The sequence below is a fragment of the Lytechinus variegatus genome, chromosome 12 (genome assembly GCF_018143015.1).
Source record: "Lytechinus variegatus isolate NC3 chromosome 12, Lvar_3.0, whole genome shotgun sequence".
Taxonomy (NCBI): Eukaryota; Metazoa; Echinodermata; class Echinoidea; order Temnopleuroida; family Toxopneustidae; genus Lytechinus; species Lytechinus variegatus.
The window spans coordinates 2,773,035-2,788,496 of record NC_054751.1 but is presented as its reverse complement, the minus strand read 5'-3'; the positions used below and the strand labels follow the sequence as shown (position 1 = coordinate 2,788,496).

General features: G+C 38.0%; 2 protein-coding genes across 2 annotated transcripts; one reads left to right on the top strand and one right to left on the bottom strand.

Moving 5' to 3' along the window:
• Positions 1-2,348: 2,348 nt before the first annotated feature.
• Positions 2,349-2,747, bottom strand: LOC121425260 (prostatic spermine-binding protein-like). Its single transcript, XM_041621280.1, has one exon. The coding sequence runs from the start codon at positions 2,745-2,747 to the stop codon at positions 2,349-2,351; it is 399 nt and encodes a 132-aa protein (XP_041477214.1).
• A 2,436-nt stretch (positions 2,748-5,183) lies between these two features.
• LOC121425258 (allatostatin-A receptor-like) lies at positions 5,184-6,347 on the top strand. The gene has a single exon (XM_041621278.1). The coding sequence runs from the start codon at positions 5,184-5,186 to the stop codon at positions 6,345-6,347; it is 1,164 nt and encodes a 387-aa protein (XP_041477212.1).
• Positions 6,348-15,462: the final 9,115 nt, after the last annotated feature.

Genomic DNA, 15,462 nt, shown 5'->3' with positions numbered 1-15,462 from the left:
AAGCTTCGGAATTATGAAGTGTAACCGAAATACACCCCCATCGACAAAAGCTGAAACTGATCCTGGGTATGGCGAAAGAAAATGTGACTAAGGAGAACAAAGAACACTTCCAAGATTCATGGTTGCCGGACTTCGGTAATCGCTACCGATATTTGTCGGTAATCCACATCCCCTACTGGAAAAGGCCTATAGCCCATGGTAGAGTGGTTTGATGAATGCAACTTGAGTCACATATGTTCTGCTACAGGTTTGGCTCCTGCCCAGACAAGTTAGGGTCCTTCCAACAAACTGGAAGGACTAGATTGCACCTTGTCAAGCACTACTTTTTCGATCACGCTCCTAGTATTACTGCACATTGTGTCGATCTTGGGAATTTGTGGTCTATCTGATATTGACATTCCCTTCACATAATCAAAGTTGTTCCTCTGTGCTGAGAACAGCCGTTGATCGGAATCTCTGTCTTCATTTGTCGAGTTTTGGGATACAACCGCATTTTCTCCGGTACAGTTGATATGATATTACCTGATACATTATTTTTACATTCTTTATCTTGTTGAATGTGAGGCTCTCCGCCGCATAGAAAATGGGCAACATCGTCCCATATGACCATTCTCAGTAATTTCTGGTCTCTTCTCAACATTTTCTATTAATGTATCCCGAAGAGTACGAGATTTCACTTGTTGCAACTGCTGGTGTAGGTCTACATGTCAAGAGAACCCGGCAAGGGAATCCAGTCTTAAAAGAGCTGTTTTTTCTTCTGTTCATCGTTGATCCATTTCCCTCTCCTCCAGATGTGTCACAGTACTGACGGAAAGGTGCTCCTCTTTGGTAGTCGGCCTCACTCTGTGTGTCTACTATTTCGATTTCATCTAGTCTTTGTAAAAGAGACAAGGAATGCGCACCAAATTGAGTGATGTAATCATCTTTCATTTTTTTCTCTGAGCACTGTCCATATCAGGACGATTCATACGTTGCCTTTTTGTGATATTCTTTGGCTGTGTTCTTCATCTCATAACCCCATCACTCTGCTCGATACACCCTTTTGATTGAAGAATACAATCCCCTCTTCAAGAAATATATTCACTGTATTTCCTGAATCTGTACTTTCTTCCTCAATGGTTGAATTTCTCACATTCTCAATGTTGGTATTTACCGAGTTTTCACTATTTCCCGATCTCTCTTTCTATCATTGTTGGTGTCATACAGTTCAGTTGTATACTTTATCTGTTATTCGTTTTCCCCTGTCTTGATTCTATGTTACATTACGCTTTCGTTCTCTACAAAGACTCTGGGAATTTTCCTTTATTCTCTCTAATTTAACGTCGCAGAAGTATTGAGTACTAATGATACTTTGTTTCATGTTCACAAGACCTTCTTCTCCAACGGATGGGTCACCTTTATTTTCAAGCCACGTTTGTCTCATTCTCTTCCTGTAATGTCTAGTTTTGTAAGATACATCGGTCACAAAGTAGAAGCAATCATAAGATTTTCCTTCTCTTTTTTGACCATAATTTCTTTCCTCTTTTTCTCCTCACATTGTTGTGTAGGGATTGTGTGTCTAGAATCATCGATTTTCCAACTTTGGTTTCGTCACCATTGGCATTATTATAGTCAGAATCGCCTAAATCCTCGTGAGCATCATCATCACCGGTATTTTTGTCATCACTATCACCATGGCCATCGTTGGTATCATCAACATAGGCATTATTACCATCATGGTCATTATTGGTATCACCAGCGCCGGCATTATCATGATCATTGTCCTTAGCATCCCCATGGTCATCGATGGTATCGTCATTACCGGCATTATTGACTTCTCTACAAAATATTGTGCCTTTTGTTTTATTCTCTGTAATTCGATCTCGCCGAAGTATTGAGTACAAAGGATACTTTGTTTTAGGTCTTCCAGAGCTTGCTCTCCAACGGATGGGTCACCATTATTTTCAAGCTACGTTTCTCTCATTCTCTTCCTGTAATGACTAGTTTTGTGAGTTACATCGTTCTCAAAGTAGAAGCAAGTCATAAGATTTTCCTTCTTTTTATTTGACCATAATTTCTTTTCTCTTAATCCCCTCGCTTTGCTGTGTAGCGATTGTGTATCTATGATCTTCGACTTTCAATCATAATTGGCTGGCCATATTGTATCATTGGTCTTTGGTCTTGATAATCTCTTGTCACACGTTTCTACCCTCCCGTCTTTATTTGGTTGGCCTCCGTCGTTCATGTCTTTATGATACACATTCTCACCAGAAATATCGGGATCATCGTCAGCATCATCAGCTGTATCATTGTTCACAACATCGCCATGGTTATCGTTTATAGCATCGGCTTCATCGTTGTCAGCTTCACTATACATGGTCGTCGTTGGCATCGGCATTATTGACATCAGCATCACCGAGATCATCGTTGGTATCGTCATCACCGGTATTATTGTTGTCAGCATCATCATGGTCATCGTTGGTATCATCAACACCGACACTATTGTCATCACCGTCATGGTTTTCGTTGTCATCATCATCATGGTCGCCGTTGGCATCGCCATCGCCGGCATTCTTGTCATCAGCATATCTATGGCCATCGTTGGCATCGTCAGGACCGGCAATTTTGTCATCACCATCCCCATGATCGTCGCTGGTTTCGTCATTACCGGCATTATTGACTTCTCTACAAAGTATGTGTGCCTTTGGTTTTATTCTCTCTAATTCGATCTCGCTGAAATATTGAGTACGAAGGATACTTTGTTTCATGTCTTTCAGAGCTTGCTCTCCAACGGATGGATCACCATTATCATTATCAAGTCACGTTTCTCTCATTCTCTTCCTGTAATGTCTAGTTTTGTGAGATACATCGGTCGAAAAGTAGAAGCAAGTCATACGATTTTCCTTCTCTTTATTAATATCTTTTCTCTTTTGCTCCTCACTTTGCTGTGTAGTGATTGTGTATGTAGAATCTTCTACTTTCAAACTTTGTCATCAGCATCTTTATGGTCATCGTAGGCAAAATCATCATCGGCACCGGCATTATTGTAATCCGCATCAATATAGCCTTCGTTGGTTCTAGATCTAGTGGTTCTGCGTTTGGGTTCATCTTGCGAAATACGGTTTGAAATAGTTTCCATTCCTAGTATTTCACGCCCGTTTTTTTTTCCAAAGAGGTATTGATTTTGACTTTCGAGTCCTACAAAATGTGGTTATTCATAGTTACTTCTTTATAATGGTCACTGGCACTCTTCTTTCGTGATTCCATATATAGTCGATTGATGTACTCACCTGTAGATTACTATTATTGTTATTATATATCATTATTTTCATTATCATTGTCATCATCGTCATCAATAATACTTAAAGTAGGTGAAAGAGAGGTGATAAAAGTACGTTTTCGCATTATATCTGTAGAGATCTAGAAATAAAAACTTTTGTTCAAAGACAATTTTCTACTTAAATGAAAAAAAAAATTCACCAAAAGATGTTTTATTTTTAATCTGATCTCTTCACATCGGTGTTTAGTGTGTATATAAATAATTCGATGACTCACTAGTTTTACTTTGATTTTGTACTGCATACAACGTTTAGTATGCTGTATACAGGGTACTCTAAAAAAATGTTTACCCAATATTGGGTAAAATTGAAACATGCATGTTGGTTGGGTAAACAAATATTTTGTAAATTTTACGAAATGTTGCGTTGAAATAGCCCAATATAGGGTAAAAAAAACAAGCAAATATGCATGTTCCCTTTCTACCCAATATTGCGTAAAATTTTATTCAGTGTTTTTCGAATGTAAGCAAGTCCTGTCGTAATGGATTATTGATAAATAAGAACTTTGCCACAGTTATGAGATTTGATTGTAAAATTAATTATGAACTTAACTCTGTCAAATATTACACATTAAAGGAGCTTAATAAAATGAATAAAACATTCTAAGATTTTATTAGCTATGCACTATCAGATACTCATTCATCATTATTGCGAAGAATATACTGTCTTTACACCTTATACCTACATGTATCTCTGACTTAATTTAAAGGTGGTACTCCAGGTTGAAAATCATATACGTATTTGAACAGATAAAGAAAATCCGACAAAACATTGAAAAGTTGATTAAAATCGGAAAAGGTATAACATTTCAAACATTTGCATGTATTTTTTTTCTGTGAAACAGTATTACGCACGTCTTTATGAATATTCAATGAGCAAACTGATGTCAAGTTTCAATAGTTCTTATGTATTTCACTGCATGAAAATGTGTTAATCCACACTTTAGCCTCCAAGAATTTAGAAATATTTGTTTCTGTTTGTGGTAACTCCCGTATAGGAACTCGGCAGGACAGCATTTTGCTGGTAAACACCAAGCTGGTATAATAACCAATTACCTTGGAAACATTTTTACGTCTAGGTTAATCAGTCATAGTGGCTGACGTTATGGACGACAGATATCACTCTCGGGCCTTTTTATCAAAGTGGAGACAATGGCAGAGTAGTGATTCGAACTCACAACCTTGCGATTACGAGTCCAATGCTCTAACCACTGGACCACACGACCCTCGTGTGGATATATTTAATATATTTAACATCATCTGCAACTTATTTTACTTAATGGAGACACATCAAACACATATGTATGAAAATTTGAAGAAAAAATATCACTTCATTTAATAACATAAGAAATGGAAAGTGGTGAAATGACGTCATCATGTCACCTATTAATATTCCTGACGAATATTAACCGCTTTCACAGAATATTGCTAAACTTTACGAATCAATAAACTTTATACTTGATACGTACTTGTCAAATATGAAAGAGGACTTCGTATTTTATTTGTTATCAGATTTTGATAAAATTTTCAGCATTTTTCTAAATGAATTTTATTCTAATTATATAGGTATGAATTATTTAGGTATAAATTTATTTCATGTGATCAACTTACGGTCAGTTTTTTATATATTTACACATATTTAAAGTAGATGTTTTTATTATTTTGGCAGATATTGTTGGATACATTAGAGGGCAAGAGACTCATCATGAAAAATCAAGCAGCTTTGTTTTTCTTCATGATCAAACTTTATGGTACTCTGGCAGATGCCACCTCATTTGAACAAGGCCAAAATTCAAGTTCAACCGTAGAGGGCGTAACACTGACAAGTGAAAGAGCTGATGTTAAGGATGTGTTTTCCAATTACACAATGACAACAGAAGGTTACCATGCCTCCGCATGGGTTACAGCCACGGGAGGAATTTCTACTATTGCGATGGATAGAGAAAAAGCTATATTTCCTACAAGGATAGAGAGAAACCTGAGCACCGAAAGCGACATGGACCACACCAAAATGTCATGTGACTCTTGGGAATGGAATGCGCTAAGATGGGGTATATTCGACTGTATCCAGGTACTCATCGGTGTCTTTGGCATCATCGGGAACCTTCTTGTTATTGTCGTCCTAGCCAAACGTCGTGGGGCCTTGCACTCAATGGATATCTTAGTAGGTGCGTTAGCCATCGCCGACTTGATCAGCTCCGTCTTTATTATCCCGGTGCCAACATCGAAGAGAATACCGCGAACACCGCTAGGTCTCTTCTTCTGCAAGATGATAGACTCTCGGTATTTCCTATTCCACGGGTTGCGGACATCATCCTACATTCTCATGGCAATGGGAGCTGAGCGCTACATGGCTGTTGCACATCCTTTAAACCACATGTTAGTGTTTACCTCTCGGCGCAGCAAGATCGCCATCATGCTCCTGTGGTTGGCTGGTATACTTTCCGCTTTGTTCATCCCGTTTGTTTTTGTGATAACACCCCAGTGCACCTGCCTCTATCGGGCTGTCCCAAGCGTTGTATTCCCCATCGGAATCTTCAATTACCTGGTGACCGTAGTCCTACCGATCTCAACTCTCCTCCTCACGCAAGGTCTCACGGCATATTCCCTTCACAAGCAACGCACGATCGCCAAGAGAGCACAGATCCAGAAAACCGATAAACCTACGTTCCATATTGTTGCTCGGAACCGCGTCATTAAGCTCATGCTAATCGTTGTCAGCACCTACATCATTTGCTTCACCCCGAATATGACAGCCTATTTCTTGGTGAACCTGGGCGTCTTACCCATTACTTTCATTTGGAGTCCCTTGAGTTCTAGCTTGATTCTGCTCATGTTCCTCAATTCCTGCGCTAACCCGATCATCTATACCATCCGTTATCCTCCGTTCCGAAAAGCGCTTAAGGAGTTGTTCTGTGGGGCGACCGGATCACCTCGGAGTGGCGCCCCGCTATTTGGTCACAATTCTGAGTCAGTTAAAAGTACAACCATAAAAGAATCGGTTTCGAAGGCAAACGGAATCAAGGCCTAGAGTCAACGAAAATAAAATAATATTAAAGAAAGGTGGGAGTATTAACGCGAATTTTTCATACTAAATTGACGAATGGGAGGAAATGAAATGAAAATATTGATGGGGATATGATCGCTGGTAGAGGGTGTTGTATGTGTGTGATATATCAAAATTTAATGTCTTTTTTCGCATTGCCAACGAGAGGATCGACATATGGCATTCGTCGTCTTAATATTCAAATGCTACCTCACTGTAAAAAAATGATGTGCTAATTTAGCAATTAAAGTGCTTGTTTAGTGACTGCACTACGAGTGCTGATTTTCTAGTTTAAATTTGAACTAAAAAAATCAGCACTCGTAGTGCAGTCACTATACAAGCACTTTAAGTGCTAAATTAGCACATTATTTTTTACATTGCTGCTTCTTTCCCTTTCCGGTCCTCATATGAAACGGTAACAGACGTGTTCAAATTATTTGGCCTTATTATTGTCTAAATCATGAACAGATTTAGTTTTGTTGCAGGGGTGGATCCAGCTCCCGCCAATAGAGGGGGGGGTGAATTTTTCAAAACGCATATTTTCCCCGATCGGCCGCTCAAAGTAGTTTTTTGTGTATGTTTAGATGTAATTCTAACAAAATGAGCAGGCGCTTGGCATTCGCATTAGATGACTATGGTGAGATATATATACTCTTAATTGATTCCTTTAAAAAATAGTCCTTAAAATATCCCTGTTTGGGGTCAATATATACAAAATTTTCAGCTCGCTCTCGCATTGTTTGTTTAGCGAGACAGGAACGTATCATGATTACAAAAAAAAATGCTTATAATGTCCCTTTTTAGCAAGGTCTGAATATCAAAAATTTTCAGCTCGCGATTCGCGCTTGCATTATTTTATCAGTGACATACCTTTCCGTTTAATGACACTATCCTTAAAATGTCTTAGGTCAGTATACCTAGCAACTGAGCGCGCTTCGTGCGCACACTAAATGACTCGGTTTTTTTTGCTGGTGCCCCTCCCCCATGCTGTGATCCACGGTCCGCCACTAGATATGCATAAAATGTGGAAATGTTTAAATCCTCTATTGCATACGAAACGTTCGTCCGTTCCTAAAATTATATATGACAATGAAATGTTTCTTTTATTCAGATAATGATATTGCTGATGCTTTTAATGATTATTTCATTCGAATTAACGCTAAATCCCAACAAGAGATGAATGCACATGCTGTGTTTGAAAATGGTAAAAATAATTATAATAACCGGTGATAGTTTTTTGGATCCGACTTTTACAAGTGTTCTTAACTTTGAGCCTGTTAAAGAAGAATGCGTTGAGAAATTGATTTCAAAGTTAGATAGTAATAAAGCAACAAGATCTGATGATATTGATGCAATATATTTACTGAAATCTAAAGCTTTTATCGTTTCTTCTACATGTATATTGAGGTTGATTCATTTGTCTTTTGCATCCGGTGTTTTTCTCGATGACTGGAAGTATGCTTCGGTTTTTTTCCATTATTTAAAAAAGGTGACTTTAATTATGTTTGCAATTTTCGATTAATTTTTATTTTACCGACTGTAAGCAAGATCTTAAAAAAAATTGTCCATCAGCAGTTATATGACTATTTGATTTCCATTAATATTCTTAGCATAGCACATTTCGGTTTTTGACCGGGCTATTCTACAGCTTCGGCTCTCGGTTTTTTAACTGATGATTGGTTAAATGCAATAGACAAAGGTCAAACTACAGGAGCGCTTTTCATTGAGTTAAGACGTGCTTTTGATACTGTTAATAATTTTATTGAATAAATTAAGGAATATTGGTGTAAGTGATTTGTCTTTATCATGGTTTGATTCGAATTTAGATAAGAGAAAACAATTTGTTGCGATAAAAATACTAAATCAAATGATCGATGTATTTCCCTTGGAGTACCAAAAGGATCTATATTAGGTCCGTTACTTTTTTTATTTACATTGATGATATGTTAAAAGTTTTGAATCATGGAAAGTTATTAATGTAAGGTGATGATACTATCCTATATGTAAGTGCACGTCTATTTATGAAATACAAGTAAAACGTCAGAATGATTTTGATGCTATCGTTAAGTGGATTAAGTTAAACATGTTAAATAAGCTATGTTAAATGTTGATAAAACCAAATATATGATCATTGGAAGTAAAAAAAAAAAAAAGACTGAACGTATAAAAAGAAAGTGCAATTTGTATTGAAATTGAAAAGTTTAATAGTTTTAAATGACTTGGTGTTATTAGTGATAATTTGTTATGATGCAATCATGTTGACTATGTATGTAGAAAAGTGTTTGCAGGACTTGCCATGCTCAGAAGAGTCAAACCATATGTTGATGAAGTTTCAGTGATATTAATATTCAAAAACAAATGGATTACTGTTGTAAAATTTGGGGGAATAGATAATAGTATTTAGGTCACAATGATAAGTTGACTAAATTGCAAAAGAGGGCAGCAAGACTTAGTTTAAACTGTAATATATACACCCCCTCGAATGAAATTTTTACTCGTTAAGACTGTTGCCTTTTAAGAAAAGAGTAAAATATTTCAGGTGTATATTTATTTATAAATGTCTTCATGACTTATCAGCAGATTGTTTTAAAATCAAAGAATTTTTTTAAGTTCATAATGTAAATACTCGACAAAGTGCTCATCATGATTTAGTTATAGGTAAATGCCGTACAGATTATTATAAAACTGCTTTATGTTATGATGGCTGCGTTCTATGGAATAGTCTCCCCCAAAGCGTTAAAAATGCCTTTAACACCCTAAATAATTTCAAATTCTCTGTTAAAAGACATTTCGTCAATCTTGCCTAGGCCGATCAAGTGGGATGCAAATCCATTCCCCCTTTCAGGACTGGTGCTTTTAACTATCATCTTTTCTTTTTTTTTTGGGGGGGGGTGTATTACTCTATCATGCTGTTGTCACTTTATACGCCTGTGTTTTAACAATATGATGTGAACTGATGATTGCATATGTCTTATCACCAATGCTTGTTTTTTAGTTGTATTATTTATTATCCAGGGCCTCATCAACTGTTTTTGAATGAGCTACCCTGGTGAAATATGAATAAATAGATAAATAATAAACTACAAGCAAATCATTTTCACCATGACCAGAGAAAAGGATCTTCCCCGGCCCCGAAAAAAAAGAAAACCCAAAGTGAAATTGAGTGTAAAATAGTTCACGAATAAATCTGTATATTTTGTCCCGAGCAATTAAAAAAACATTATTTTATGACTTTTTTTCACACTGGATGTAAAGAATGTGCGTGTCAACCGCGTCGACGACCGACGGGCATCATACCCACGTGCCCCCACGGTCCTCCGATGTCTTCTTCTTCTTCTTCCAGTAGTGTGCATAAACCTCCACGGAGTATCGTCGCACAACAGTTGGTTGTCTATCGGCTAATTAAACGTGTTGCTCGTAGCAAAGCTCGATGAAAATAAGTCCAAAAACGAACGCATATACACTATATACAAATTGTTCTCATATTTTGAGTTAGTTTAAGACGACATCTCTGACTCGTGTCTTGAAGATGTCGATCGATGGTGAGATGACCACATTTTCAGGTAGACCGTTCCACAAACGGATGGTGTTTGGGAAGAACGTATCCTTCAGTAGTGATGTGCGTGATCGTGGGATTAGAAATCTCTTGCTGTGGCCTCTGGTTGGAGTGTTGAGCGGTACCAACTGGTCGTCGGGGATGTCAATCAGATGGTTGGTGATTCGGTACATCATAGTAAGCTTTGACACTGCTCTACGATGTTGCAGGGTCTTCCACTGAAGCGCATCAATCATGGTTGTGACGCTACATCGTCTTGAGTAATTGTTCATCACATAGCGAGCTGCACTCCGTTGCACAGATTCTGCCTTGGAAATGGCTTTGCTGGTGTGGGGATCCCACACACAACTTGCGTACTCCACAATAGGCCGAACAAGTGTGTTGTAACAGGCAGCTTTGGTTTCCTTGGAGCATGACTTACCGGGCAAGTTTCTCCTTAAGAAGCCAAGTGTCTTCATTCCCTTTTTGGTAATGTTGTCAATGTGTCTGTCAAAGGAGAGATCACTCGAAATCTCAACGCCCAAGTACTTGGCAGATTCAACAGGCTTTAGTTCAGTTCCATGGACTGTATATGTATGGCTATGTCGGTCTTTTTTCTTCCGTTTGGAGACATGAAGAACCTGGCATTTCCCGGGATGAAATTCCATTAGCCATTTCCTTTCCCATTCTTGTAGTGCATTTAGATCTTGTTGCAGCTGAACTGCATCATCATGGCTGTTGATGGCCCTATACACCATGGTATCGTCGGCAAAGAGCTTGACATTGGTGCCATCGGAGACACAGTTGGGAAGGTCGTTGATGTAGACCAGGAAAAGGAGCGGCCCAAGTACACTGCCCTGGGGTACACCTGAGGTTACTGGTGCAATGTCGGAACTTTCCCCGTCAATTACTACACGCTGAGTACGGCCATGAAGGAAATTTCTGATCCACGTCAAGAGGCTGCCGGAGAGACCGTAGTACTCTAGCTTACGTAAAAGATGAGGATGGGGCACCTTGTCAAAAGCCTTGGCAAAGTCAAGCAGAATCACATCAGTCTGGACATATGCGTCGATGTTGCGAGCAAGGTCGTCCACGGTTAGGATCAGCTGGGACTCACAAGATCTTGCCTTCCTGAAGCCATGTTGCACATCAGTGAGAATCTCATGAACATCAAGATGGCCCATTATGGTGCTGTGGATGATATGCTCTAGGATCTTACAGCATATGATGGTCAAAGAGATCGGGCGGTAGTTGGATGGTAAACTCTTGTCCCCTTTCTTATAGATGGGTGTTACATTAGCAGATTTCCATGCCTCTGGTAGAATGCCAGTGTCAATTGATGCTTGGTAAAGAGTGGCAAGAACGGGACCAAGAATATCTGCGAGTTCTTTCAGAAGTCGGGGAGGAATGTTGTCGGGTCCAGATGCTTTGTGTGGGTTTAGTTTCTTAAGGAGTTTGATTATTCCATTTGAAGTGACGTCAATGTGCGATAGGCGGGGGTACGGACTAGGACCAAGGTTGGGGATGGGCTCCCTGTCCTCGTCAACGTTGTTGAAGACTGATGAAAATTGGTCGTTGAGGAGGTTTGCCTTGTCCTTACTGCTGGTGAAAGTTGCGCCAGTTGGTCCACGAAGGGGGGAGATGCCATTACTATCACAGCGCTTGCTTGAGATGTAGCTCCAGAATCTTTTGGGGTTAGATCGAAGATCAGGACAAATGATGTTGTTTATGTATGTCTCGTAGGCCTCCTTACAAGCTTTCTGCGTTTTCCTCTTCAGTGAGATGAATTTCTCCCACATCCGTGCCTTCCTCGGACCACAGTATGAGCGGGCCTTGTTGTAGGCTCTTTGTTTCTGTCTACTTAACCTCTTAACTTTCCTGTTGACCCAGGGTTGATTGTATCTTTGAGTGGTGAATTTTGATGGAACATGTTTGTCAAGTATTTCCTGTAATTCTGTTTTAATGGATGACCACATCTCATTTACCGATGAGGACGCGTCGTATTTGCTAAAGAATTCTTCAGCCATCCTTTCACCTCCTTTACGGACATCCTCCATGTTGGCCTTGTCCCACAGATAGATCTTGCGTTTGGCAGGTTTGCGTCTGCGTGGTATGATGTCGGTGTTGATACACACGATGTCATGGTCACCAATTCCAGGCATCGACTGACAATTGTTGATGAAGGCTGGTCTATTTGTCAGGAACAGGTCGAGAGTATGTTCCAGTCTAGTGGGAAAGGTGACAATCTGCTCAAGACCTGCTTCGACGATTGTAGTGAAGATGTCATTATTCACTGATTGCGTGTTGCGGTGGCCAGTGACCACATAGTCACTCCAGTCGATGTCTGGTAAATTGAAGTCTCCTCCAATCCATAAGACAGACTTTCTGTGTTGTTGAGCCACATTTCTTATGTTGGTGCAGAGACTCTCCATGTAGTCATTCCGAGAGCTTGGTGGTCGGTAGACTGCTCCAACAATGATGGACTCCTTCCGACTCCTGTTGGCTGTAATATTAAGCTCAATAAACAGTGCTTCACAGTCATCTAACAGTGCTTCACAGTCATCTAACAGTGCTTCACAGTCATCAAATAACCAAACATGAAATAAAGTATTGAGAAAGGGAAAAAAGGTGGCTGTACCATATCATAAGGACTCTTTCTGTGAAATATCAGCACAAAATAACGAAATTATTTGATTAAAAAATTGAATAATATTATTCAAATTAGAATACCTAGGCTGCAGGGGCCTAATCACAACAGGCAGGCCAAAGATATTCATTCGAGCCAACCCATTGCTCAATTTTTAAATTTGATATTGTTGATTGACAAAAATGTATGAATATGACTGACAATCCAACACTGATTCTAGGGAGGGTACCTACTGAACTTACTTTTTCCAAATTGGAAAGATATTTCACCACTATGGAACTATATTTTTACTCGCGGAAGAATTAGGGTCATTTTACTCTCTCAAGTGATGAATTTGGTCCCGTCAGGTGTAGTCTTCGTAAAAGCTGATTTATTTTTAAACTGGTATAGTAAACATTCAACCCTCGAATTTCCTCAGTTTTTATGAATTCTTTTTAAGTGCCATTTTAACACACGAGTCTATGGGGAATGAATTAGGCCTGTGAGCCCCAAAATAAATTAAAGAAGAAAATAAAAATGATTCTAAAAGACTTAGGCAGAATCTAAGAAGTTTGGGAATAAAAAAGAAAAATGGAAAGGACCAAGAATTAGTCGTTTCAATTGACGGAGAATTAGGTCATGATAAGATAACTATTTCCAATGAATTCAATTCCTATTTTACAAATGTCGCAGCTCATTGGCGGCGGAAGCCAAAAATTTTAGGAGGGGACAACCAACAATTTTTTGACAAGCAAAAAAAAAGAAGGTTCTCAACCCAAAAATTTTAGGGGGGACGTAGGAAAATTTGACAAGCAAAAAAAAAAAAAAAAAAAAAAAAAAAAAAAAAAAAAAAAGGTCATCAGCAACAAATTTAGGGGGGGACCGTCCCCCCCTCCTCAAATTTAGGGGGGGACACGTCCCCCCCGCTTCCGCCGCCTATGTCGCAGCTACGTTGGTAGATCAATTTCCATCTTGCAAAGACATTTTCAGTGCAGACAGTGAGAATATTCGTGAATTTTATGAAAAAAAAGTGTAAGCCAAGATAAATTTTAATTATTACCTGTAAGTGATCAATTAATATTTAATGAGTTGCGTATCAAAAAGCACTGGGTTATACATGTATAAATTTGATACCTGCTAAATTTCAAAAAGGAGCAAAGAGTTTGTACAAATCATTAAGTTTTTTGATAAATATATCTATCTTTACTAGCACTTTCTCAGAGGGTATGAAAATTGCAAAAGTAACTCCTATTCATAAGAAGAAAGATAAAACTATTGATGAAAACTACAGACCTATCAGTATTTTAAGCATCGTATCCACAATTCTATATAGAAAAGGCGGTATGTGTTCAGATCGAAAAATATTTTAAAGAAAATGATATGATTTATGAATTTATGATTTGACTATACGACTGAGACATGCCTTATTCACCGGGCTTATTCACTTGACTGATTATCTGAGAACTAATATTTCTAAGGGGCAATTCGTTGGGATGGTACTCCTAGATCTTCAAAAAGCATTTGATACAGTTAATCATGGCATCTTATCCATTGAAAAAATTACATATAATGGGTTTTAACCAGGCTACTGTACTATGGTTTAAATCCTACTTGTCGAATCGACATCAAGTAGTGGCTATTCGCGATATTCGTTCCAAAATTATGCCTATAACGTGTGGAGTTCCACAGGGAAGAATTTTAGGCCCAATTCTATTTTCAACTTATATCAATGACATGTCTATTTGTATAAAAAAAACTGACTGTAAATTATTATTGTATGCAGATGATAGCGTACTACTCTGTTCAAATTCCAAACCAAAATTTGTTGAGGAAAAACTTAGCGAACAGCTGTCTCCATGTGTCGATTGGATGACTGATAATAGATTATTGTTACACTTAGGCAAAATCGAGAGCACTCTGTTTTGTTTTAAAAGTAGTTATAAAACTTCAATTGAATTTGAAGTGACATATAATAATAAGATAATTCTGATAAAATAATCTGTAAAGTATTTAGGCATTGAGTTGACTAGCTCCCTTTCATTTTCATCTTTAGTAGAATCAATCGTAAAAAAGGCGAATGCCCGTTCGAAATTTCTGTACAGATATCAAAGTTGTATGGATCAGAAAGCAAGGCGTATTCTCTGTTTTGCTCTTATTCAGAGTTTATTTGACTATGCTAACCCTGCTTGATTTAGTGGCATAAGCGAACTCGATAAAAAGAAGTTGAAAATTATCAGTATTGATTGATTGATTGATTGATTTTATTTGGCAAGTCACCATAACATATATACAGTAGCATTAAAACAACATGCTTGCACAGGATGACCCACGAAAGCTCGAAAGCTTATTTCCAGTGGGGTCCTCAATATACAGAATTAAGATAATAAAATGGTAAAATTATACTATTTACATATTAAAAATGAAGAAAAAAAATCAGAATTTACTATTACCAATAAATAAGATATATAGACAATAAATAAGATATATAGATAATATATACAAGAATATAACGAAGAAGAAGAAAAGAAGGAGAGGGACGAGGAGTAGGAGGAGACGGAAGAAAAGGGTGAGGAAGGAAAATAAATAAGAACAACAGCAAAAACGGCGACAACAATAACAACACGAAGAGGAGAATTGAAGGAAGAGATAAAAGAAATAAAAAGAATAGAAGAAAGGACATATCGAAGCTGCATTCAAACTATATGCAAAATACATAATAATACCTGGTAGAGAAGAGAAAAGAACTAGGTCAGTATTCAGGTTTAATCAACCGTACAACATATCATTTTCATCTTCTTTTTGACTCTCAAGTGAAAGATATTCTTTCAATTTCCTCTTAAAATGCAAAAGTTTCCTATTTCCTTTATATCATCGGGAAGGGAATTCCAATGTTTTATGGCATTGTAATGAAAGGAGTTACCAATACTACCTACTCTTTC

What these genes read in the sequence shown, in the direction of transcription:
- LOC121425258 (XM_041621278.1), top strand. Translation starts at nt 5,184, where the DNA reads ATGACAACAGAAGGTTACCATGCCTCCGCATGGGTTACAGCCACGGGA.
- LOC121425260 (XM_041621280.1), bottom strand. Translation starts at nt 2,747, where the DNA reads ATGAAACAAAGTATCCTTCGTACTCAATATTTCAGCGAGATCGAATTA.